The sequence below is a fragment of the Aquarana catesbeiana genome, linkage group LG01, assembly GCF_042186555.1.
Source record: "Aquarana catesbeiana isolate 2022-GZ linkage group LG01, ASM4218655v1, whole genome shotgun sequence".
Classification (NCBI taxonomy): Eukaryota; Metazoa; Chordata; class Amphibia; order Anura; family Ranidae; genus Aquarana; species Aquarana catesbeiana.
Window position 1 is genome coordinate 410946228 of NC_133324.1, and position 26613 is coordinate 410972840.

A 26613-nucleotide genomic window follows, 5' to 3' on the forward strand; every position below is an offset into this window, starting at 1 on the left:
ATTTTGGAGTTAATTAAGACCCTGAGTATTTTGAGAGCTTACGGTCAGGGACATTGTCAAGTGAGATCAGGGAGGAAGTGGAAAAAGCAGGAAGAAAGGTGGAAGGGAAAGAGGGTAAAATTAATAAAAAAGGGTTAGCTAGTTCTGCAGGGGCCACACAGGGTCAAAAAGGCCTGGATAGAGGAGGGGGAGGGAAAGGGTAAGTAGTAGAGCACTACTCAAAAGGGCACCACATAGGCACTTAATACCAACCGGAACCATAGATGGCGATTATGGTAGTTACATGACAAACCATGATCGGGACAATGGAACACACTGCAGTGCTATAGCATAAGAGTTGCAAAGACACAAGCTAATATAAGATAAAGACCTGGGACATTATTTTTAAAAAATTATAAAACCTACCTTAAGAGTTCCAGTAGTAAGGGCTAAATATTCTAATAGTAGCCAAACATAATGAACGAAAGCGGACTGGCAAACTTAAATGTATTACAGGTCTCTCTGCCATGGGAACGAACGTACACCAGGCAAAACCAGCCCATGTAGCCTACAACAGCAAATGCGCTATTATATGACCATAGGGTGGTCAAAAACAAGATAAGGTAGTTCCAAGAAACTCTATTGTGGTACACCTCCGCCCCCATGTCAAGAGGCACCAGTCACAATATCATATTAAAATTGCTAAACACCCTTACTACAAGGCTCCAGCTGTAACCCCTAGTGCAGGAAGGATGTTCAAAATATGATATTACCAGTGTAAGTGTTTATATAGTGGGATGACCCATACAAAAAAATATGTCAGCACATAACTTAGAATGTTAACAAATGGCCGTTCCATAAAGAAGATCTAGAACGTAGTCATATTCAAGTAGAATATACTAAACCATGCCTCAAGGCCAAGTTTCCATTGAGGGTAGGAGATAACTAGCAAAGAGACTCTCCCTCCACCAGCATAAAAACACTAGCATTCCACTAGAGGGGAAAAAATGTTTTAAAAAAAATTTAAAAAGGGGGGGTTCACCTATACACCTCCTCTGAAACAGGGTGACGAGACATCTGCTCAAAAACTGGAACATCTAGGCTGCAAATGATGCATATTCGTCATAGTTCTAGTAGCAAAAGAGAACATGACTAGTAATATCTGAAAAGCAACAAACTGATGAACATTGCCGGCTACCCTTCTAAGGGCCTGAAGGCACCAAGCGAGACCAACCCATGTGGCCAGCAATCACAAACATGTCAGAAAAGTGACAAACAGAACCAAAATCGTTCAGTCAGACCGCATGACCACAGGGTAGGTGTCAAACAGGTTATGGTGGGCCCATAAACCCAGGCCAAGGAACACCTCTGTATCCATATCAGGAAGCACTGTACACTTTACTTCAGTATGGGTACCACTTTGCGGCCTCTCTCCAGAAGCTATCCCTACAGCATAAATGCTGTTAAAGGGGAATGTTCAAATAAACTTAAGACTCAAATAAGCAGAGTAACTTATACAGATATAACATCATGAAGTTCCAATTGAAAACCAACCTCCTTCCCCAAGGAAGATCCAGGACTAAGTTTGAAAATAACAGTCTGAGTTGTGGCTCATGGCTCAGTATCTCTAAAGAGATACAAGGAGCAATGAGTGAGGGATTGCACTCCTATCTGCTCAAAGGTGGGAGCATTCCCCTAAAGGAGGGAACCTATTCACCTCTATAAGAAGATGGAAGAAAAAAAAACAGCTGGGCCTAGACTGAAACATCAAGACCACCAGTAGTTCAGGTGTACTCATCCTGGTTCTGTTAGATCAGCCACTTGAGAAACCAGAAAGGCATTCAAAGCCTGACCCAGGCTGTCTCCCTGTAAGCAGGGATGGCAAAGGGCACATACCTGTGACTGTGAATCAGGAGAGTGAGATCCTTCATACTAAGATAGGGTACCCTCCGAAGGCAGAAGATTTAAGAATTCCAGGCAATGATTGGCCTCATGATCTGTCGTGAGTAAGACTTGCCATCATGCAGAAATTGTAGCTTGAATGGGAACTCCCCAGTGATACATATCTGATTTGATTTTAGCACTTGTAGCATGGGTTTGAATTCCCTCCTACTAGCCATAGTAGCCGGGGAAAGATCGGTGAACAATTAGTATGTGTGTCCCTGGAACTCCAGAGAGGACCGACGCTCACTAGTATGGTAGAAGTGGAGGCACACAATTATGGTTTATGGGGGCCATCAACAGATAGTTTGTGTGGGCCCTGTGTACGCTGTCAAATTCAAATTTTTTGATTGGCAATTCAGGGGTCAGCTTTTGAAACAAAGCAGTCACTATAAACTGTAAATGCACTATTGTTTCTGGGAACCTGGTTTTGCTCTTTCTCCAGGGCGCTGGATGCATCATAACAGTCCCGGAGTGATGCAGGAGTGTTCTCGTATCTGGCTGAGCAGACAACGATAGTGAAGCAATCAGTGATCTGTGTACCTGCTTTTCCTCGCAGTCTGGTGTGGTGATTAGAAAGCCTCTACCACGGTCAGCTGCGTGCATGAACCACATGCAAAGAAAAAAAAATGTTTTAAAAGTTTTGTTCTGCTTAAAGTTAAAAAAAAACTCAAAAAACAAAAAAAATGTTTACAATTTAAAATCAAGTTTACTTAAAAATATGCAGGGTAAACAAAAAAGTATATTTTAAACATACAGTACAGGACACAGGCAAGTGTTCATAGACCCTGGGTTATAGGCTTGTTCCTTCAGATGATTGGACACTGACAAAGCTTTTGAGAAGACAACCCCTGGTCTCCTCCCCTAAAACCATATTCCTCTCAATAAGATCCTCATTTTTTTCCGTTTTTTGCTGTTGTCCTAAGGTGATGGACCGCTTGTTTTTCACAGAGAAATTATTCTTAGCCTAACCTTTTTATTTTTATTTTTATTTATTATTTTATCTTCACATTCTTCTATATTGCAGAGGGAGGTTAACACAACAAGCTTACTACATGCTGCTGTCCGCATGAGCCTTGGTATTGTGCAGTTTGTTTCTCCTTTAGCTTACATTGCTGCTTTGGGTACAAAGAGACATGCTAAATCTTTCAAAATATTCCCTGTTCATGAACAGATAGAATGTGCAGTCTATGACAATTGGATCACTCCAAGCAGGTTCAATCACCCCAAGGAGGATTTCCTTCCAGAAAATAAAATTAAGGATGTACTATTTGTCCAAATTTAATCAAGAGCTTTCCAACACAACATCCTGTCAACCAGGAACAGTCCCAAATGGTCCAGGGAACATGGTCACCAGTGGAAACCAAGCTCTCAATTAACATCCTGGAGCTTATAACAGTTCAATCCTCTAGCCCCAGCCTGTGATGCCTTCATAATTCCCAGGTCTTAGTTCAGGCCCATCTACACCTTCCCTCCAGTATGAATTCTGCCTCATCTGATCAAAAAGATAGAGCACAAGAGGAAAATGGTGATTCTAACTGCACCAAACTGGCCTAAAATGATAATGATGGAAGTCAGTAGAGCTTCACCTCATTCACTAAGCTAAGGAAAAAATCACGTTACAAAATGAAAATTTCCTTGCAAAGTGAACAGCCAATTTGCCTTTTACTATTTCAATTCCATTAAGTCAACACCTATTTATTATGTACAGCACATCACATCATCAGAGAAAGCTAAACATATTTCAAAATATAACTACATAGAAGAGACTTACTTTATTTTATGGTTGGCAGGGACTTCTGGTAACTCCACAGTTATCATGCCATCAGAATTGGTTTTCCCTATAAAAACAGGTTTTGTTCTTAGGACATCAGGAGCTGTTCTTGCTGCCACTCTGTGCTGTAGACCTCCTGCACTGTTCCCCCGATTCGTAAGAACAAATGAGTATAATGTTTCTGGTTTTAGGTTTTTGATGAGCTTCTGGGTTGCCCGACCATCTACTTCATCAGCTTTCTTTCCATCATCGTAAAGGATCTAAGAGGTGAATTATTTGTTAGATTAAATAGCTAGCAAAGCATAACCCTTTTCTTAAACAGCATTTATATGTTTAACTAAAAAACAAGTTGCCCTTTGACCTCTCATCCATAAAAGTATAATTTTTAGTACCATTTGATGATATCAGTATCATTTTAAGTACTAGAAATTCAGAAACAATATTATCCCATTTTTCAGCTATATCTGTTTTATATAGAGGTGGTAGGTGGTCCATTGGAAACAATGATTCTAGTTTGTTTGGAAATAGTGGACAGTGAAGTTTGTAGCAGTGTGGGACCCAAGGAAGAGAAATCCCAAATACTACCAAGTGACTATAATTCAGTAAGGCCACTTTAAAGCCTTGATGCTAGCCAAGCTCTTTTTATAGAGAAAAAAAATAACACTTTATCAGACTTAATAGGTTATATATAACTTTTCTTGAAAGAGCTGTGATGATATATTGAACCACCATGAGAAGAGCAGGGGGAGGCTGCAGTAAGACATTTTGGTCTATGGCTGTAAGGGAATCACACAAGGCTAAGCAGTAAACTGCTCTATGATATGATTACAAACCCTGTTCATTCTGAATTGATATCTTGACTTAAAGCATTTCAGCAAAACACACTAACACTGTTTCTGTTTTAACCCTATAAATTCACGCCTGGCTTTGTATGGCCAATCACTGTCTGAAAAATCAAAATGTACTAACAACAGATGGTCTTAAAATGTTTGTGTACATTTCTTTACATTTCCAAATTTTCTACTTGCAAAAATTGTAATGACAATCTTCTCCATTTCATACATTTAAAGCAGTATTAAACCCAAAAGCAAAAATGTATTATATTGAAGTTTACAAATTATTATATATAATGTCTGCATTAATTTTATTTTTCAGGCTTTCTTTTAATTTCTCCTGGTGATCCTGACAGTACGACTGTTGTTTTTCAACAGAATATGCTGTCTTGCAGATGTAACAGTTAGATGGTGGTTGATACAAACTATGTATCACTGACAGGGATGCTTACAATAATCCAGCATTTATTTATGTATGTAAACCTTTATCCCAAAAGGAAAAAACTATAAGTGCTTAAAAAATTGTTGTCTGCAGTTTGACTTCAGTTTGTTTAGTGCATCTAAATCTGCTAGTTCATATAACACTTCCCTCCTCCCAGACTGACAATGCTGCTGTCCAAAGGTGGTCCTTCATCCAAAGTGTAAACACTAATACAGGAGGTGTGTTACTGGCCATATCAACAGGTGAAAACAGAGGGGAAAAACATCTAAAAAAAATAAAACTAATGCAGCCACCACATCTAAAGACTATTATGCTGCAATACATTTTTAGTTTTGGGTTTAATACCACTTTAAATATGAAAAAATGATATAGGCCCAGATTTACAAATGTGTGTGAACTAAAAATGTTAATATGTACAACCTGTCTCACTTACTATTCCATTTGGCAGTATGAAAATACCTTGCATATCAGAAGTTACTGTTCAATACAACAGCCTCTTTCCTTACTCATTTTTGTTTTCTTAGAAATGCTGCTTTTTTTTTTACAAACATTAAAACTGACTAACTTTTGTGTAAAACAATCAATATACGCTTATTGTGATTTTTTTTACCAAAAATATGTAGAAATATACCTATTGGCCTAAACTGAGGAAGCATTTTTTTTTTTTTTTTTTTTTTTTAAATTGGGTATATTTATTATAGCAAAAAGTAAAAAAAAAAAATGTTTTTTTTTTTTTCAAAACTGCTGCTCTTTTTTTGTTTATAGTGCAAAAAATAAAAATTGCAGAGGTGATCAAATACCACCAAAAGAAACCTCTATTTGTGGGAAAAAGGGACATGAATTTTGTTTTTGTACAAAGTCCCACGCCCACGCAATTGTCAGTTAAAAGGATGCAGTGCCGAATCGCAAAAAATGGCCTGGTCATTCCAGGGCTGAAGTGGTTAATAAATCCATCATGTGGTGCATATAACCAAATGTATTACAGTGGCCACTTCAAGAGGCCACTTCCCCCTGTAGCTGTCTAACGTTTACTTTAAAAAAAAAGTATTATTATTATTTATTTTTTATTTTAAGTTCTTGATGTTAAATTTCATTTGATGTTAGCATTTGATTTGCACTGCATGTAATGCCTTTTTGATTTAATAAAAAAAAAAAATACTTGTGTACTCAGGATGAAAAATGCCACATTTTTGTGTGTCCACTGCTGGTGGAATAGTGTCAACCTTCTGTGGGTGGAATTAGACCCCTCTATGTGGGTAGCATTGCACCCCATTTCTGTGGGTGAAATAGTGCCCCTTCCTGTGGGTGTTCTGTGGGTTGAATTAGGCTCTTGGTGGGTTTGAATAGGGCCCTCTTTCTGGTACCGCACTGGTTACCGCCACCAAAAGGGTGGTGTTAAATAATCTCACTTTTTTTAGTTCCAGTTTCCTTTGTGAATTGGATCTAACAAATTACCGCACAATTTTTTGCAATATTTATCGCCAATTTTTTTTTTTCGTTATTTACCGCAAAATCATTTATTAATACCCTAATTGCATGTGCTAAACCTTAGTGAATCGACCCCTTTGTATCAGAAACATAATGTTAGTGCTTATTAGAGGTGCAAAAAGTAAAATTTGCACTTTTGCAAGTGAAGACTGAGGAGTTATTATGTAAGCTTACTGACCAGGCTGAACAACACAATCTAACAGTTTCTGCCTGCAAACAGCCTGACGTCATACACACAGAATATTCAAACCAATGGTGACAGTTTGAAAAGTCATGCCATCACAGCCCTAAAACATGTCAGACATTGAGTGACCTTTCATCCTTAGTTTGACTGGGTAATGGCAGTTCCCACATTTCTATCCTGGAATATCTATATTTCTATTCTATTTTTGATGTGTCCATAGACATTTGATGATTTAATCCAGTAACATCTCTGGGGGAAACCTCAGACAGCATCACTTGAAAATTCTGAGGGGAAAAAAATGACCAGAAGAGTTAGAATCCTTGACAGCCTCCTACTGGTTCTCTGAAAATATACCAGCACTGCGAATGTCTGCAACAGGTGAAGCCAACTGCTCTCCTCCCACCTTGCATAAAAATGTATTTATTGTCTACGACAGCCACTCACAACTAGGGTTCATCTAGAGTTTGCAAGGGGTTCTTTGAGCTCTAGCTGAGTCTCTTGGCAGAGTTAGCTGCCTCCAGACCGCCATTAAAGGGGGGTATTTTTCCCTTTAGCCACCAATGTAAAAGGTTTTTTTTTTCCCAATGGCCATCCATGATTTAGCAAATTCTTTCAAGGGTCCTTCTGAGTCCTTCTGAGATAAAAGGGTTGAGAATGGCTGAATGAATCCAAAAATAAGGTTTTGTTTGAAACAGTCTATCTTATATAGATGAATGATAAGAGCATTTTTAAAGTGGGCCTTGATTCGCAAAGGTCCATTTATTATATCCCCCCACATAAAACTGCATGAAAAAAATCACTATGAAAACACCTAAATTAATGTTTGTACTATACACTGTGTAATGTGTGTTTTATGTTACAATTATAGGTTTGGGGCAGGGGCCTACCCAAAAAAACAGACCTTACATTATTATATCTGCAATGTAATCTGGAATATCTGCATTAAATCACGAGCACAATCAATTTCAGACTTCATCTGAACAATGTGTACCAATTCATTCACAATTATGTATTCCTAGTCTGGTGTGTGGAATAAAATATTCCACTTCATGACCACCTTAAGTTTCTTGCCTAAAAGTAAAAAAACTTACTTTAAACGGTAACGCAGAATTGTAATTTTCTGGAATTTCCCATGATAACAACACTGATGTCTTCATGACAGCTTTCACGTGGAAATTTTTTGCAAACACTGCTGGAAAAGTATAAAAAAGGTATTTAAATGTTCTTTTTTAAACAGAACACCCATCTGCTTCTGAACCATTTGCAGTTATGCACACCAATCCTGAAATAAGCTGAAGGAGAAATGGGTTGATAAGAACCTGCAGTATGGTTTTCGTGGCTCCAGCTAAGTTAAAATGTTACCTTACCTGAAAGAGTTATGCAGGAAGTAGCGATACAATGAACAAATGCCTTTAAAATGTATTAAGCTTGTTGTACTTTACCTTATGGAATTGTAGCCCTAATAACATAAGAAGTTTCTCCAGGATTAACAAGCACTTCCATACCCTGTTTTCCCAAGAAAAGAAATTCTGCTAAGGACAGAGACTTAAGCAGACAAATCCTACCTTGATCTACTGGCAGCGTCCTGAATTGGACACTTGGACTATAAGGACCAGGACCCTTGCTTGTGTAAGCACGAATTTTAACATCATAAATGGTATCAGGTTTTAAGGTGGTAAGAGTCACAGTTGTGTCAGCAGGAACAATGGGCACTTCAGCTGGATGATATGGATTATTGATATCCCTGTACAGGAGAATGTATTTTGTGATTACACCGTTCCTTTCTGCTAGGATGGGAGGTTGCCAAGTTATCTGCACTGAAGTTGATGACATGCTGTCACAATGTAGGTTTTGAGGAAATCCACTTGGAACATCCTCTGGTATAGTAATTTCTTGTATATTTTCTTCCCCAAAGCCCACTTTGTTTCTGGCTGATAGCTTAAAGACATATGATGCTCCTTTGTGAATTTCTTTGGCTGTGAAGTGATCTTCTTTGTCTGAGAACTCTAGTGTAGTGAGAATATCCACATCTTTGCGACCATATTTCAGACGATAGCCCATGAGAGGGCCAAAGGATTCCACTGGTGCATACCACTGAATGAGAGCAGTATTCATCTGGGTGTGGTTAATGACAAGCCGAGGTTTGCCTGGAACTGAAATAAAAACATTGTTTAATTCAGACAGGCCTTGCATGCTAACTTAGTACAGTTCACTGGAAAAAAATGGCCATACAAGTCAGTTGAGTTTGTGATGTCAGTGACATGATAATCATAAGTGAAACAATCTGCATGGAAACTTTGCCCATAATAGTAAGACTAATAATAATAAAAAAGCTTTAACATTAGTAGATGTGTTTTACAAACAAGGATTCCATTTTTTTCCCCATTTAAAAAAAAGTCAGGAAAATATGGAATTTTTCTACTGCATGTACTAAAAATAATGTTAGCTCTCTAGATTTCAGGGTAGCGCGTTTCTAAACAGTATTTGCAAATTCAGTATTACCACAATTCTTATGGAAAAACTAAGTACCTCTCATAGTAGTGCTAAACACTGTTGCAAAACCTTAATGTTTCTTACAGCCTTTAGAGAATCAGAAACACTTCTACTAAGATGTACAAATGCATACAGTTAAATATCTCTCTATATCTGTGCCAGTGGAAGTTTGCCAAAGGTAAAACATTACAGCTTCTCCCCAGACAATATAGTGTCAGTTTACATACAGCTGCTGGATTCCAGTGGCAAGAATAAGCAGATTCTTACTGCTGGAATGACCAGGACATGCGATTAGCAACGGCCACTCAGCCGTTTTAAATGAATGGCAGGCTGACAGTGGCCATCGCTGTTCATATGTTGCCACACAGAGCGGTTACCTACCATGAGGGGCAGATGTCTGGGCCTGGACACAGCTGACTGCATGCAGGACTGAAGATCTGTGCCTAACTGCAAGTAACTGCCTTGTGTGTGGCTACATGTGAACATCAGCGGCCACTGTCAGCCTGTCATTAGGTTAAATAGGCTGAATGGCTGCTGCTATTCACATGCCCCTCTCATACCAGCTGCAAGAATCCACTGATTCTTGCAGATGGCATTCAGTGGCTGCATGTAGGTGGCTCTGTGAATGTGACTTAAATATTTAAATGCATAACTGATGTCACTGGTCCATATTAACATTTTTCACTACACATTTTCAGGAAAGGAAGCAGTCCCATGATTATAATGTGGGGAATAAACATGTTAAGCTATTAAAGCTACTTATTCTGCATTTTTCCATAATTTTCTGTTATTGTTAACATCTAGCTGGCACCACAAAGCCATGGGACCACTAATCTTGACTTCAGATCCCACCGACTGCATTTCTAAATTATTTGTTATAACTTCTAATAGACACATCTATCATTTTAGGAGCTCTGCAGGTTGAGTTGGCAGACTGGCACATGCCAATCATATTTTAATAATAAAATCTGTTATCAGCTAATAGTTGATGTAGAGATTCTTGTCTCTCATCTTTTATCAACCTTGTAGGCTCTGAATCACAAATGTACCTGTCACTCATAGCCTGAGGCTTTATCTAGAACAACAAAGATATCTGTATATTTCTTGTTCCTAACACTTTATACAATAAACACACTCAGGGTATATTTAAACACCTGTCTATAAGGGTTGGCCCAAAGTTGAAAAAAAGATACAGATTTTGTCACATTTTTTCAAATAATTAGAATGACGTATGATAAACAGAACTATAGGGCTCTTTAATTAGTAAATTAGGTTTGTAATTTAACTTATGCTGCCTTTCCTTGTGACCCATGCCACTGAAGTTAGAATATTTCTATTAGTCATTTCTATTATACAGTTTATATTTGGCTTCACTAAAATAAGATGAAATAGTAAAAAAAACTTTAAGGAAATCGTGTTTAGAGAAAATAATTCCCAGCTTTATTCTTGTTATGTGTTCGAACCATTATTAAAGCCAATGGAGCATAAGCAAAGCAAGGAGAGTCCAAAGAAAGGGAATAATAACGCCTTCAAGTTTCCAGTGAAGAGATTGCTAGAAGCTGTCACTAAATTATATATGTCATAAATTGCTTTTATTCTAGCAGCAGCCCTCACATTGATGACAATTTTTTTAACCTTGATTGGTAGTGCCTTTAAAGAAAATAAGAAATACAGCTGGACTTCCAAAGAATTACATTAGAAAAGAGTTTGGTTTATTAAAAAGAAATAGCCTTGTCTACCTGGCGGCAAAGTGAAGTGTGTATCCTTTATATTTTGAGCCTGGCGTGTAATAAAGTGCATGTAGGTAGACCCAATTAAACCAGAATACAATGGTGACTGCTAAAATTCACATATTTAACTGTACAATTCCTGATGTCTTTTTAGGACAAAACATGCTGGACAGACAGATCCCCAGTGACAGATTTAATTACAATATATATATATATATATATATATATATATAAGCAAAAGTTTTAGGCAGGTGTGAAGAACTGCTTTAAGTAAGTAAGAATGCTTTAAAAATATATATTTTAATGGTTTATTTTATCAATTTACAAAATGTAACATGAGTGAATAGAAGAAAAATCAAAATCAAATCAATATTTGGTGTGACTACCCTATGACTTCAAACCATCATCAATTCTTACTACTCTTATGTCGCGTACACACGATCGGACATTCCGACAACAAAATCCTGGATTTATTTCTGACAGATGTTGGCTCAAACTTGTCTTGCATACACAAGGTCGCATAAATGTTGTTGGAAATTTTGAACCTCAAGAACGCGGTGATGTACAACACATACGACGAGCCGAGAAAAATGAAGTTCAATAGCCAGTGCAGCTCTTCTGCTTGATTCCGAGCATGCGTGGAATTTTGTGCGTTGGAATTGTGTACACACGATCGGAATTTCCGACAACGGATTTTGTTGTCGGAAAATTTGAGAACCAGCTCTTAAATTTTTGTTGTCGAAAATTCCGACAACAAATGTCCGATGGAGCCTACACACGGTCAGAATTTCTGACAACAAGCTCACATCGATGATCTAATGATCATCAATTTCATATGTTGGTTGAAAGACAGTGATTAACTGAAACAGAAACAGCTGTGTAAGAGGCTTAAAACTGGGTGAGCAACAGCCAAACTCTGCTACTAATGTGAGGTTGTGGAAGACAGTTTCAAGTCACAGGTTGTCCACCATGGTAAGACTGAGCCCAGCAACAAAACACAAGGAAGTTATACTGCATCAGCAAGGTCTCTCCCAGGCAAAGATTTCAAAGCAGACTGGAATTTCAAGCTCTTTTGAAGAATCACAAACACATGGGCAACATTGAGAACTGTAGTTGCAGTGGTCAGCCAAGGAAACTTAGTGAGGCAGATGAAAGACACATCATGCTTACTTTCCATCCACATCGAGGATGTCCAGCAGTGTCAGCACAGAACTGGAGGACAATGAGACCCAGGTATACCCATTGACTGTCCGGAGAAGTCTAGACAGAATTGGTCTTCATGGAAAAATTGCAGCCAAAAGCCATACCTCCAACATGGAAACAAGGCAAAGCGCCTCAACTATGCAATAAAACATAGGAACTGGGGTGAAGCAAAATGGCAGCAGGTGATCTGGACTGCTAAATTTAAGTTTGAAATATCTGGCAGTAGCAGGAAGCAGTTTGCTTGCAGAAGTTAGGGCTGGGACAAGGGCTGGGCAGGAGGGCTTGGCACTGTGGTATTATATGAAGTTCAAGGGCACCATGAGAAGATTGGGGGGAGCGGATTTGTGTTGGGGGTGGCAGGCGGTAAGAATTGTTCTGGGAGTTGGGGAGGTGTGCTAGAAGTGGTGATTGGGGGGGGGGTTGGGAGATGGGGGGAAGAGGATTTATGCTGGAATGGGGGGTTCGGGGAGTTTGTGCTAGAAAAGGTAATATGGTGTGGGGGGAATTTGTGCTAGGAAGGGGAATTTTTTTGGAGAGGGGGATTTGTGCTAGCAGGGATTATGGAGAGCATTTTTTCCAGGAGGGGAAATTTGGGTGGGGGGGGATTTGTGCTGCAAGGGGGAATTGGAGTGGGGGGTTGTGCTCTAAGGGGAAATTTGAGTGGTAGAAAATTTGTGCTAGGAAGGGGGAATTTTTTTTGGGGGGGGTTGTGCTAGGAGCATATGTGGAATGAGAGGATTAGAGCTAAGCTTGCAGAATAGCACTCCATTTTTTGGGGGGGAGGATTTTTGCTGACACAGAATGCTCATACATTTTGGGGGGTTGGGGGCGCAATTTGGCATGTTCGCCCTGGGCTCTAGATGACCTTGTCCCAGCACTGGCAGAAGGTCTTGAGAATGCTACAATAATGAGTGTCTGCAAGCACCAGTAAAGTATGGTTGGTTCCTTGCAAGTTTGGGGCTGTATTTTTGCAACTGGAGTTGGAGATTTGCTCAGGATCAATGGTGTCTTCAATGCTGAGAAATACAGACAGATACTTATCCATCATGCCATACCTTCAGCAAGGTATGTGACTGGCCCCCAAATTTATTCTTCAGCAGAACAATTAGTGTGAGTGATTATAACAGATGAACCACTGTTTTTTGTTTGCCATTGTCCAAATCCTTTTTAATGCCCAAATCTTCATTCAAGCAGCAGTATAACTGTTTCTAAAATCTTTCCCTCAATCAGTGAGGAAAAATAAAGCAGCAGTTTTACTCTTCCCATGCTGTACTAAAAAAATATCTTCTTGGAAAGGAGAAATAGCTAGCTTGTTTATAACCTTTTCTACACCTAACATACAGTCTGATTCAAGCTCTGCTTGATGCACATCATGCAGCGGGTGCTATTGGCTCCCACTGCTGTCAAGCACAACAAAGTGAGCCAATGAGGAGAAAGGGGGCAGGGCTGAGCAAGAAATAAAGAATAGGCATATATAGTGTATTTAGTTTTTTTTCCATCAGCAAATGAAAGAACAATGTTCTTTTGTAAAATGTAGGTACGACCTGGTTAGAGTGAATAGAAGCCTGTGATATCAACTTGTAGTAAGTATCATCAAGAGTAATTCTCACTCCAGAAATAAGGGAGTCCTAAATATACTTTCCCATCTTCTTCATCATCTTCCTTTTTTTTTTGCAGTCTAGTAAATCAACACTCATAAAACTAAATTTAATGATGATATTGCTTGTGAATAATCTACTTTTAAAGTCCCTTGTTGTGGGGTTGTGCCCACACTGCAAGGATTAACATCTTTTTTTATGGGTGCAGAGAAGCCTTTTTACGTACCTGATCCCCTGTTCCCCCAGCAGATGGTGCTCCCCTGTGCTCTGGCAGTGTACTGTCCCTTGGTATCAATATGTCCAATACAGGGTTACAGATCCTTATGTCAGAACGTTAGACTGCTTAAACGTGGGGGGGTTTGCTGAGGGGACTGATCTAGCAGCCTGGAGGAGCAGAGGATCAGGTAAGTAAAACTTCTTTTCTGTGTCCCCTAAACATAAACAAGCTATTAACCCCTACAATGCGGTTGCTTTTTTAAAGAAAAAACAAAATATGTAAAGTGATGGGGCCTTTTTTTAGCACACATTTCCTTTATTAATGAGATACCAGAATAATCATGAGTCACTTCTTGAAACTCGGTGTTTCACTGTTAAAATATTTGCAGCTGGAGCATTGATTTCACATACCTGGCATTCCTTTCTTATTTTTACATTTCTAAAAACACAGGTCATTCTCAGATCTAGTGCATTGTACTGTATATGACACCTGATCATAAGGGCAGGGTTCACATAAAAAAAAAATATTACTTGAATGCATTTTTTTTTTGCAGATGGAACAGGTTTCAGTGTGTAGCTAGTTGTATGACAAGAATTAAGTACTAAGAGCTTTACCTGCACCACTTGTAGTCACAACTTTAGGCTTGCTACGAGCACCATCCCCTTTTGTTGTATAAGCTGTCACAGTGATGGCATATGCTGTTTCAGGCTGCAGTCCAGAGATAATCATTTCCTGAAATTAGGTACAGTGAAAGGGAAAATTTACTGTCATTATTCTTATTGTTTTTGTTTTCTTCTTTTTATTACATTCTGGATACTGTTTTGTTCTTTTTTGTGTACCTACATGGAAAATTTTCCTTCACGGCAATTAAACAAATGTACTTAGTTTATCCTATTAATGTATATTTTATGTAGTTATAATAATAGTTTTATGTAATAGTATGATTTTCTAACAGAATTAAAGGATAACTATAATGGGGTTTGGTTGGTTTTCCTTTTTTTCTCTTTACAAGTTTTTAAATCTATTGTTTCTGAGTTCATTATTATAATTTTTTTTTTTTTACAAGAATTATTAGGTACAGAATGCATCCATGATAATTAGTTTGTAAATTAGTTTGTAGTTTGTTGGTTGAACAGGATGTCTTTTTTTTTTCAACCAAACTAACTACAGTCGTATGCAAAAGTTTAGGAACCCCTGACAATTTCCATGATTGTCATTTATAAATATTTGGGTGTTTGGATCAGCAATTTCATTTTGATCTATCAAATAACTGAAGGACACAGTAATATTTCAGTAGTGAAATAAGGTTTATTGGATTCACAAAAAATGTGCAATATGCTTAAAAACTAAATTAGACAGGTACACAAATTTGGGCACTCCAACAGAAAAATCACTTAAATATTTAGTTAGCGCATCCTTTAGCAGAAATAACAGCCTCTAGACCAGTGGTTCTCAACTCCTGTCCACCAGACCCACTAACAGGCCAGGTTTGCAAGATAACTGAAATACATCACAGGTGATATAATTTGCTGATCAGTGATTGCAGTATTCTAGTCTGCATCAACCCAAGGTAATACTTAAAATCTGGACTGTTAGTGGGTCCTGAGGACAGGAGTTGAGAACCACTGCTCTAGACGCTTCCTATAGCCTGTAATGAGTGTCTGGATTCTGGATGAATGTATTTTGGACCATTACTCCTTACAAAACATCTCCAGTTCAGTTAGGTTTGATGGCTGCCGAGCATGGACAGCCCAAATCAAATCACCCCACAGATGTTCAATGATATTCAGGTCTGGGCACTGGGATGGCCATTCCAGAACATTGTACTTGTTCCTCTGCATAAATGCCCGAGTAGATTTTGAGCAGTGTTTTGGGTCGTTGTCTTGTTGAAATATCCAGCCCCAGCATAACTTCAACTTTGTGACTGATTCCTTAACATTATTCTCAAGAATCTGCTGATATTGAGTGGAATCCATGAGACCCTCAACTTTAACCAGATTCCCAGTACCGGCACTGGGTACACGGCCCCACAGCATTATGGAACCTCCACCAAATTTTACTGTGGGTAGCAAGTGTTTTTCTTGAAATGCTGTGTTCTTTTGCCGCCATGCATAACGCCCCTTGTTATGACCAAATAACTCAATCTTTGTTTAATCAGTCCACAGCACCTTATTCCAAAATGAAGCTGGCTTGTCCAAATGTGCGTTTGCATACCTCAAGCGACTCCGTTTGTGGCGTGTGTGCAGAAAAGGCTTCTTTCGCATCACTCTCCCATACAGCTTCTCCCTGTGCAAAGTGAGCTGAATTGTTGAAGGATGCATAGTGACACCATCTGCAGCAAGTTGATGTTGTAGGTCTTTGGAGGTGGTCCGTGGGCTGTTTTTGACCATTCTCACCATCCTTCACCTTTGCCTCTCCAATATTTTATGTGGCCTGCCACTTCTGGCCTTAACAAGAACTGTGCCTGTGGTCTTCCTTTTCCTCACTATGTTCCTCACAGTGGACACTGACAGCTTATATCTCTGCGATAACTTTTTGTAGCCTTATCCTAAACCATAATGTAGAACAATGTTTGTTTTCAGGTCATTTGAAAGTTGTTTTGAGGCTCCCATGTTGCCACTCTTCAGAGGAGAGTCAAAGAGAACAAAAACTTGCAATTGGCCACCTTAAATACCTTTTCTCATGAATGGATGCACCTGTCTATGAAGTTCAAGGCTTAATGAGCTCACCAAACCAATTGTGTGTTCCAATTAATCAATGCTATGTAGTTACAGGTATTCAAATCAACAAAATAACAAGGGTGCCCAAATTTATGCACCTGTCTAATTTCGTTTTGATGCATATTGCGCATTTTCTGTTAATCCAATAAACCTAATTTCACTACTGAAATATTACTGTGTCCTTCAGTTATTTGATAGATCAAAATGAAATTGCTGATCCAAACACCCAAATATTTATAAATGACAATCATGGAAATTGTCAGGGGTTCCTAAACGTTTGCATACAACGTATGTAACTATGTAAAGGGTGCTGGGCTTTTTGTGATTTGTGTCAGCTTGTGGGAATTTGCCTGACCAGAAAGAAACACAATTATAAAAACATACCTCAAAACATGCTGAATAATGAAAATCACACTAAATTTATTTAACTATAAATATAATAAAAATATAATTTATGTGGATAATTGAATACAGTATCTTATTAAAAAAAAAACATTTTTTATGCATACATTTATTGTGAGGTCACACCAACTTATAATGTGAGCTCAAGCTATATAAATTACCTGGGCTCCCATGTCTCCTCTTGCTCTTCCTTGCTAAAAACTAGCAATAAAAGGCCCCTACTTTCCAGGTTACTGCTGCAAGACTGAACTAGATCCCATTCTACATGATTGTAACTAAGAAGTAGTGGGTCACCAATAAATAGATACAGCCTGATCATTAGTTATAAACGTGTAGGTTCTATTATCGCTTTGTATAACTGGTTAGGTGCCAAGTAAGGAGAAATTGGAATCCCAATCAGTTACAGACTTTTGGCTCCCCTTAATTACTTTATTTTTTATTTTTATTTATTTATTTATGTTAATGCCAAACATTATAAAATCACAATATGTTGACAAAAAATGCTTGTTAATCCTCTAATTAACTTGAACAAGTCATGCACCATAAGGGTGAGTTTAAATTGAAAGCTCCTATATCTATCTTGTCCTTAAGCAATGTACATGCAATCAATTTTTTCACAAGTCTTCAGTGTCCTTGTGTATTCACGTACATCTTTCTTAGTAAAGCAATTTACTTTCTGAATTGTAATCGCTGAAGGAAATGCTTTTGATTTACTGTATATATGTAAATAAATATATATGTCATATGTCAAAGGTAACTGATATAGATTGTCTTTCGGTGATTTTGAGTGTTACTGTAGGAGTTTGCAAACATTTTCAACTTTGATTCATAAAAGATGTAAATGTTTGGTGTGTAAAGCAACACATTTTTGAGTGAACTCATGCATCACTCAGACTGCAAGAATAAAAAAAAAAAACACATAGCTGTAGAACTGAACGCTAAAATAACATTTTATCATTAATGCACATCAATGGTCTTCTTACTGGAGATGCAGCCCAATTAAAGCAACATTAATACAAGCCATTCAAACAGCAGCCATTTAATCAATACTGCATATAGTAGTTTATTGTCACTGTATTTATTTGGGATATTTTTATAAACATGAACTTCATGCCAAATTGAAAAAGTCAAACATAAAACCAATGTGGAATGTTAGAGCATGCGCCTGTGCAAATAACAGAGGAAAAAAAAAAAAAAAAAGAAAAAAGAAAAAACACACAGCACGCTGAAAATAAACACCTTAAAACCAGCAAGTCCTTATTACTCACATGTTCAGTAGTATCATCATATTCCCACTGTTTTAGAGTAAAGGAGGTGGAAAAGAAAAAATAACAATAATAAAATTATGAAGAGCTATCTGTGCAGTTTGGGGATTTTAAAGAACTTTTACTTCCTTATCTATCAATAAGGGGTATAATAGTAAGCTATTTTAGATCATAGCATACATAGTATAGTGATGTTAAAGTGATTGTATGAATGATTGTAAATTAATTTTTCTTTTAAAATAACAATATACTTACCTGCTCTGTCAATGGAATTGCAGTGTGGGTCTAAACATCCGCTTTTCAAGTCCCCCGCTGACTCTCCTGGCTCCTCCTCTTCATGAGTGCCCACTATAGTAAGATGATTCTTATGGGGCCACACATGCAGGCTTGCTCCTGAGCCCCTCTGCCTGCATCTATAGACACAGACAGCGGGGCTCTACCCCGCCCCTCACTCCCTCGTCACTGGCTTTAAATGACAGCAGCAGAAATCAGTGGCTCTCACTCCTAGCAGGAGAGACCAGAAAGTGAGGAGAGAGCTATTGTAGCACAGTGCTAGAGTGAAGGCTCAGGTAAGTATAAGGTGGGGTGAGGGGGGATACCACTACTTAAATTTTTTTTACCCTAATGCAAAGAATGCATTAGGGTACAAAATGTTTAGGCTTTATAAACACTTTAAACTACTGTGTACATATTTATAATTAATAAATATCTGTTACAAATTATTTTATGCAATAGAGCTGTTAAACCCTGTTGTCAATCCAATGTACGTCTAATTTTTGTGGAACAAAATATTTAGGAAAAAATCTTTAAAAAAAAAACTATGAAGAGGAAGAGAAGCTTTTCTTTCCTGTGCAAAACGATGCAAACTGAGAACTAAACCCTATCACTTTTTAAACTTTTGTTATAAAGAACAGCTATCATACAAAAAAATGTCTTACGGAGTACAATAAAATAGACTTCTAGCCTAGCTAATAAAATAAATGAGCCAGCATTATAAAAAGTACAAACAAATGGCTACTGCCCCCACCTATAACTGGCCTTTGCAGCAAGGAGCACATGGAAGGGTGACGTACAGTTAGGTTCATATATATTTGGACAAAGGCACAAAGTTTTTCAAGTATTTACCAAAACATATTCAAGCTATAGTTATATAACAGATATGGGCTGAAAGTGCACATTCTCAGGTTTATTTTGAGGGTGTGTACATCCAAATCGAAGGAAGGGTTTAGGAGTTACATCTCTTAAGAATAGCCACCCCCTTTTTCAAGGGACCAAAAGTAATTGAACAGTTGAATCAAAAGCTGTTTCATGGCCAGGTGTGGGCTACTCCTTCGTTATTTCTTCATCAATTAAGCAGGTAAAAGGTCTGAAGTTGATTCTAATGCCGCGTAGACGCGATCGGAAATCCGGCCAGCAAAAGACAGATGAGAGCTTTTGGTCGGAAAATGCGACCGTGTGTATGCTCCATCGGACTTTTGCTGGGGGAATTCCCGCCAGCAAAAGATTGAGAGCAGGTTCTCAATTTTTCGGTCGGAAAAAGTTCCTATCTGAAAATGTGATCCTCTGTACAAATTCCAACGTAAAAAATTCCTACGCATGCTCGGAAACAATTCAACGCATGCTCGTAAGCATTGAACTTCATTTTCTCGGGTCGTTGTAGTGTTGTAAGTCACCGTGTTCCTGACAGTCGAAAGTTCTGAACTTTTGTGTGACCGTGTGTATGCAAGGCAAGCTTGAGTGGAATTCCGTCGGAAAAACCATCCAAGTTTTTTCCCACAGAAAATCTGCTTGTGTGTACGCGGCATTAAGTGTGGTATTTGCATTTGGTATCTATTGCTGTGAACCTACATTATGCGTTCCAAGGAGCTGTCCATGTAAGTGAAACAGGCCATTGTAAGGCTTCAAAAACAAAAGAAATCCAACAGAGAGGCAGCAGCAACATTAGGAGTGGCCTAATCAACAGTTTGGTACATTCTGAGGCAAGAAGAACGCACTGGTGAGCTCAGCAACATAAAAAGGATTATGGTTATGGATGATAACAGGATCCTCCCTATGGTAAAGAAAAACCCATTCACAACATACAGACAAGTGAAGGACACTCTCCAGGAGGTGGGTGTATCATTGTCAAAGTCTAAAATCAAGAGAAGACTTCACAAGAGAAAATACAGAGGGTTCCCCACAAGGTGCAAACCATTCATAAACCTGAAGAATAGAAAAGCCAGATTATACTTTACCAAAAAACATCTAAAAAAGCCAGACCAGTTCTGGAAAAGCATTCTTTGGATGGAAGAAACTAAGATTTATTTGTACCAGAATGAAGGGAAGAAAAAGGTGTGAGGAAGGATTGGAACAGCTCAGGAACCAAAGCACACAACCTCATCTGTAAAACACGGTGGAGCTTGCAGTGTGATGGCATGGGCATGCATGGCTTCCTGTGGGACTGGGTCATTGGTGTTTTTGATGATGTGACAGTAGACAGAAGCAGACGGATGAATTCTGCAGTATTTAGAGATATATTGTCAGCCCAGAATTAGCCAAATGCAGCAAAGTTGATTGGACAAAGCTTCACAGTACAGATGGATGATGATCCAAAACACACTGCAGAAGCAACGCAGGAGTTTTTGAAGGAAAAGAAGTGGAATATTCTGCAATGGCCGAGTCAATCACCTGATCTCAACCTAATTAAGCATGCATTTTACTTACATTTTACTTGCTGAAGGCAAAACTAAAGGCAGAAGGACCCACAAACAAAGAACAACTGAAGACAAAAGTAATTAGAGTCTGGCCAAGCATCAGGAAAGAGGAAACCCAGTCTTTAGTAATGTCCATGGGTTCCAGACTTCAGGCAGTCATTGCCAGTAATGGATTCTCAACAAAATATTAAAAATGAACATTTTATTTATGATTATATTAATTTGTCCAATTACATTTGAGCCCCTGAAAATGGGGGTGGGGGACTGTGTATAAAAATGGTTGCAGTTCCTAAAATGTGTACTTGATATTTATGTTCCACCTCTTGAATTAATTCTGAAAGTCTGCAATTCCTTTGGATTGTTTTATTTTAATTTTATTCTGGTGGCATACAAAGCTAAAAGTATGAAATTTGTGCCTGTGTCCAAATCCATATGGACCTAACCATACATCAAACAAAAACCAAAGAAAATTATCAGCTCAACTTACCGACCAACCTGCAACCAACCGAATTATCCTGTCTAACAGTATGCGTTAAAAACAGGAGTTTAAATTGCACACATTTTCAAATACATGCATAAGCTGCAGAGCCACTTCACGTTGCCCCAGTATTATCTGCAGTCCTAACTCTACATTAACCTTAAAAAAGCATCATAATGCATTTGCTTCTACTAGGGAGGCTCTCAAAATTTAGAGTTAGGACTGCAAATAATACTGAGGTGCCGTGAAGTGGCTCTGCAGCTTGCGCATGTATTTGCAAATGTTTGCAAACTAAACCCCTGTTTTTAACACATACTGTTAGACAGGATCATTTGGTTGATTGCAGGTTGAAATAAGAAATAAGTTCTGGTGCACATCATTATTGACTAAAACTATCATATCTTTGCACATCTCATAAGTTGGTAATATAATAGCCACTGGAGAACTTGATGCCCGTTTGGTGCTACATAGCCATTATTGTAATTATTCCAATCTGCCATTAAACTGTCCCATGTATTAATTCCTTTATTACAGAAGAACTGAAGATATCAACACACCTAGGGGGTGTGAAAACCAAATGGTGGTGGTATAGGAGTGAATATTAAAAATTTTAAAGAATTTTTTTTTTTATTATTGAACCTGTGATTTGGCTTTGGTGCGTCAGATGGCATGTAAGTTGCATTGTCAATGCCTCAATTAATATGTCCTGATTGCACAAAAACAACAGCATTAATGTCAGTACCTGTGGTTAACATGTGTATTTGTGAAATAGCATTTTTATATCCTTATGGTTTTCTTTCAGATATTCTGTTCCTAGCTATCTATATATAAAGTAAAACCAAACTATTGGCATCTTTTAAAATTGGTACCTAATAGAACTTGTGATGATAATGATTTTGACAGTCTGTTGAAATGGATGTCGTGACATATTGGTCAATTCACTGGGACTCCCTGGTTTATTGGTATGGTATTCAACAGGTCTTCTATTAAATTATGGGGCACCAGAATTTTAGCTGACAAAGAATTTTAATGGTTTTTTTATTAGTTATTAGATTGAAATGGTTCATTAAGAGACCACAGATATTTCTTCATCACTGACATTGATTTTAGCAAATTAAAAAAATACCTTTAATAATAACACAAACCATTATCGGTCTTGGAACAATATCTAAAAAATAATCACTCTGCAGGCATTTATCTATTAAATACTGTATAATTTTTTATATCTACAGTTGTGCACATAAGTTTACATACCTGGCAGAATTTATGATTTCTTGGCCATTTTTCAGAGAATATGAATAACACAAAAACTTTTCTTTCACTCATGGTTAGTGTTTGACTGAAGCCATTTATTATCAATCAACTGCGTTTACTCTTTTTAAAACATAATGACAACAGAAACAACCCAAATGATCCTGATCAAAAGTTTACATACCCTAGATCTTAATACCGTGTATTGCCCCCTTTAATATCAATGACAGCTTGAAGTCTTTTGTGGTGTTTGTGGATGAGGCTCTTTATCTTCTCAGATGGTAAAGATGCCCATTCCTCTTGGCAAAAAGCCTCCAGTTCCTGTAAATTATTGGGCTGTCTTGCATGAACTGCACATTTGAAATCTCCCCAGAGTGGCTCAATGATATTGAGGTCAGGAGATTGAGATGGCCACTCCAGAACCTTCACTTTATTCTGCTGTAGCCAATGACAGGTCGACCTGGCCTTGTGTTTTGGATCATTGTCATGTTGGAATGTCCAAGTAGGTCCCATGCGCAGCTTCCTGGCTGATGAATGCAAATGTTCCTCCAGTATTTTTTGATAACATACTGCATTCATCTTGTCAACATTTCTGACAAAATTTCCTATGCCTTTGTAGCTCACACATCCCCAAAACATCAGTGATCCACCTCCGCGTTTCACAGTAGGAATGGTATACCTTTCATCATAGGCCTTGTTGACTCCTCTTCAAATGTAGCGTTTATGGTTTTGGCCAAAAAGATCAATTTTGGTCTCATCACTCCAAATTACTTTGTGCCAGAAGGTTTGAGGCTTGTCTCTGTGCTGTTTGGCATATTGTAAGCGGGATACTTTGTGGTAATTGCGTTATGGCTTTCTTCTGGCGACTCGACCATGCAGCCCATCTTTCTTCGAGAGCCTCCTTATTGTGCATCTTGAAACAGCCACACCATGTTTTCAGAGAGTCCTGTATTTCACCTGAATTTATTTGTGGGGTTTTCTTTGCATCCCAAACAAATTTCCTGGCAGTTGTGGATGAAATTTTAGTTGGTCTACCTGACCGTGGTTTGGTTTCAACAGAACCCCTCATTTTCCACTTCTTGATTAGAGTTTGAACACTGCTGATTGGCATTCTCAATTCCTTGCATATCTTTTTATATTCCTTTCCTGTTTTATACAGCCCAACTACATTTTCCTGCAGATCCTTTGACAATTCTTTTGCTTTCCTCATGACTCAGAATCCAAAAACGTCAGTGCAGCACTGGACGAAAGATATCAGGGTCTGTCGGGAGTCCAGAAACTCGTTGACCTTTTATACACACACACTAATTACAAGCAAACGGATCACAGGTGAGGATGGTTACCCTTAATAGCCATTCAAACCCCTTTGTGTCAAATTGTGTGCATGTTATCAGGACAAAATCACCAGGGTATGTAAACTTTTGATCAGGGTCATTTGGGTAGTTTATGTTGCCATTATGATTTAAAAAGAAAACACAGTTGATTGATAATAAATGCCTTCAGCCAAACACTAACCATGAGTGAAAGAAATGTTTTTGTGTTATCATTCCTATGTTTTAAGGTTTTGCAATTGGCAAAGTGCATGCTTGACCCTAGTAAAAGTGACCCTTGAATGCAATATTGTGCTCTACCTGTATACAAAGGCAAAGAAGCAATGTCAAAACAAAAAACCATATTAATTCAAAAGCATTTGTATAATTACTAATGATTTGCTGGCTTCAAGCTAGCTGATAGAACAGAGAGTAAAAAGAGCAAGAACAATGCATTTAATCACTGGCTATAAACTACAGGAAAACAAGTGTCTCTGAAAAGGAAAATCTCATGGCTTGTATTTGTAGCTTCTTGTGTATAGGAAATCTATTACCAGATGTATGGGGGCTGCTACTGCTAATCACTGTTGAGCCCTCCTGTAACTTCTACTTTTCCATAGCATTAGTATTTTGTGGGTCACTGACAAGTATAGAAATCAGGGGTTGTAACTTCACTTTCTCACTTTCTTTTGGAATGCTTATACCAAGACAGTAAGTATTAAAGTCAGTGACAGGTATAACATTTTCAAGACGACATGGCAGCCACCTTATTCGTTACTATTATTATTATAATACAGGATTTATATAGCACCAACAATTTGCGCAGCGCTTTACAACATGAGGGCAGACAGTACACTTACAATACAAATCAATACAGGAGGAACCAGAGGGCCCTGCTCACTACATGTTTAATCAACAAATATTTTAACCACTTAACCTCCCTGGCGGTATTCCCGAGTGTGGCTCGGGGTTAAAATTCAGTACCATTAGCGGTAACCCCGAGCCACACTCGGGATCGCATTGCAGGATCCTGGGGCGGCTTTACTTACCTTGTCCCCGGGATCCTGCGATGTCACCCGCAGTGTCCGAGGGCTCCGTCCTCCTCCGAAGCCTCTCCGTGCCAGGCTCCGTTCCCTGCGAGCGGCGCGACGCACGGGGGCGGAGCCTGGCGGCAAATTAAAAAAAAAGTAAAAATCATAACACATACAGTACTGTAATCTTACAGATTACAGTACTGTATGAAATGATTTCACATCCCTTTTGTCCCCAGTGCTTTGTCCCATGCCCTGCATGCAGTTTTACATGATATACACTGTTCTTTCTGCCTGGAAACTGGAGATTGTCCATAGCAACCAAAAAGTGTCCCTTTACGTCAAAAGTGGCTTTAGACCAGCTAGAAAACAGCGATAGTAAATTAGAACACTTGCAGAATTGAGCGATAGTGAATTGTGGGGAAATTTATTTTATTACTATTTTTTTTTTTTTAATTATTTATTTTTATTTATTATATTATAATTTATGTTTTTGTGTTTCAAACTTTATCATACCCGGGATATCTACTAGACTCTGGTTTGGACAGATTTAAGTGTGTTATTGTTAAGATTTACAGACCTACAATATAAAACGCCAAATTTCCATGCAAAATAATTGTACCGCTTTCAGCACCTAAAATCCGAAATAATCATACCGCCAGGGAGGTTAAAGACCAGGCCTCTTTTTCAGACTCTGTGTTTACAAGTTAAAAACACGTTTTTTTGCTAGAAAATTACTTAGAACCCCCAAACATTATACATTTTTTTGTAACACCCTAGAGAATAAAATGGCGGTCATTGCAATACTTTTTGTCACACCGTATTTGCGCAGCGGTCTTACAAGCGCACTTTTTTTGGAAAAAAAATCACTTTTTTGAATAAAAAAATAAGACAGCAGTGAAGTTAGCCCAATTTTTTTATATTGGGAAAGATAATGTTACGCCGAGTAAATTGATACCCAACATGTCATGCTTCAAAATTGCGCCCGCTTGTTGCATGTTTTGAGTTACAGAGGAGCTCTAGGGCTAGAATTATTTTTCACAATCTAACGATCACGGCGATACCTCTCATGTGTGGTTTGACCACCGTTTTCATAAGCGGCCGCTACTCATGTATGTGTTCGCTTCTGCGCGTGAGCTCGTTGGGAAGGGATGCTTTAAAAAAAATGTTTTTCTTATTTGTTTCATTTGATTTTATTTATTTTTACACTGTTTTTTTAAAAAAAAAATTGGGTCACTTTTATTCCTATTTCAAGGAATGTAAACATCCCTTGTAATAGAAAAAAGCATGACAGGTCCTCTTAAATATGAGATCTAGGGTCAAAAAAGTCCTCAGATCTCATATTTGGACTTAAATGCAAAAAAAAAAAAAATTTGAAAAAATGACAACAGAAAAATGGCCCTTTAAGATGTATGGGCGGAAGTAACCTTTTGATGTTGCTTCTGCCCTGCTATGGTATGGAGATGGGTGGGGGCCATCTTAGCCTCACTCATCTCCATACCCAGCCACGGACAGGTCCTGATCGCCTCTGCCACTGCCGGGTGGCCCCTCTCCAGCCGCCGATAATGGTGATCTTGCGGC

At 38.3% G+C, this 26613-nt stretch overlaps 1 protein-coding gene across 35 annotated transcripts in view; it reads right to left on the reverse strand.

Moving 5' to 3' along the window:
- PTPRD (protein tyrosine phosphatase receptor type D) overlaps positions 1–26613 on the reverse strand; it is a 2697868-nt gene that overhangs the window by 204022 nt on the left and 2467233 nt on the right. For 11 of the 35 annotated variants that reach the window (XM_073635233.1, XM_073635222.1, XM_073635212.1 and 8 more), the window contains 5 exons: positions 18273–18299; positions 14497–14614; positions 8207–8794; positions 7733–7833; positions 3695–3954 (listed from right to left, as the gene is read on the reverse strand). In XM_073635233.1, coding sequence (XP_073491334.1) covers positions 3695–3954; positions 7733–7833; positions 8207–8794; positions 14497–14614; positions 18273–18299 — 1094 coding nt within the window. The remainder of the gene's footprint in view (positions 1–3694; positions 3955–7732; positions 7834–8206; positions 8795–14496; positions 14615–18272; positions 18300–26613) is intronic. The other 24 variants (XM_073635225.1, XM_073635219.1, XM_073635240.1 and 21 more) reach the window with 5 other exon arrangements.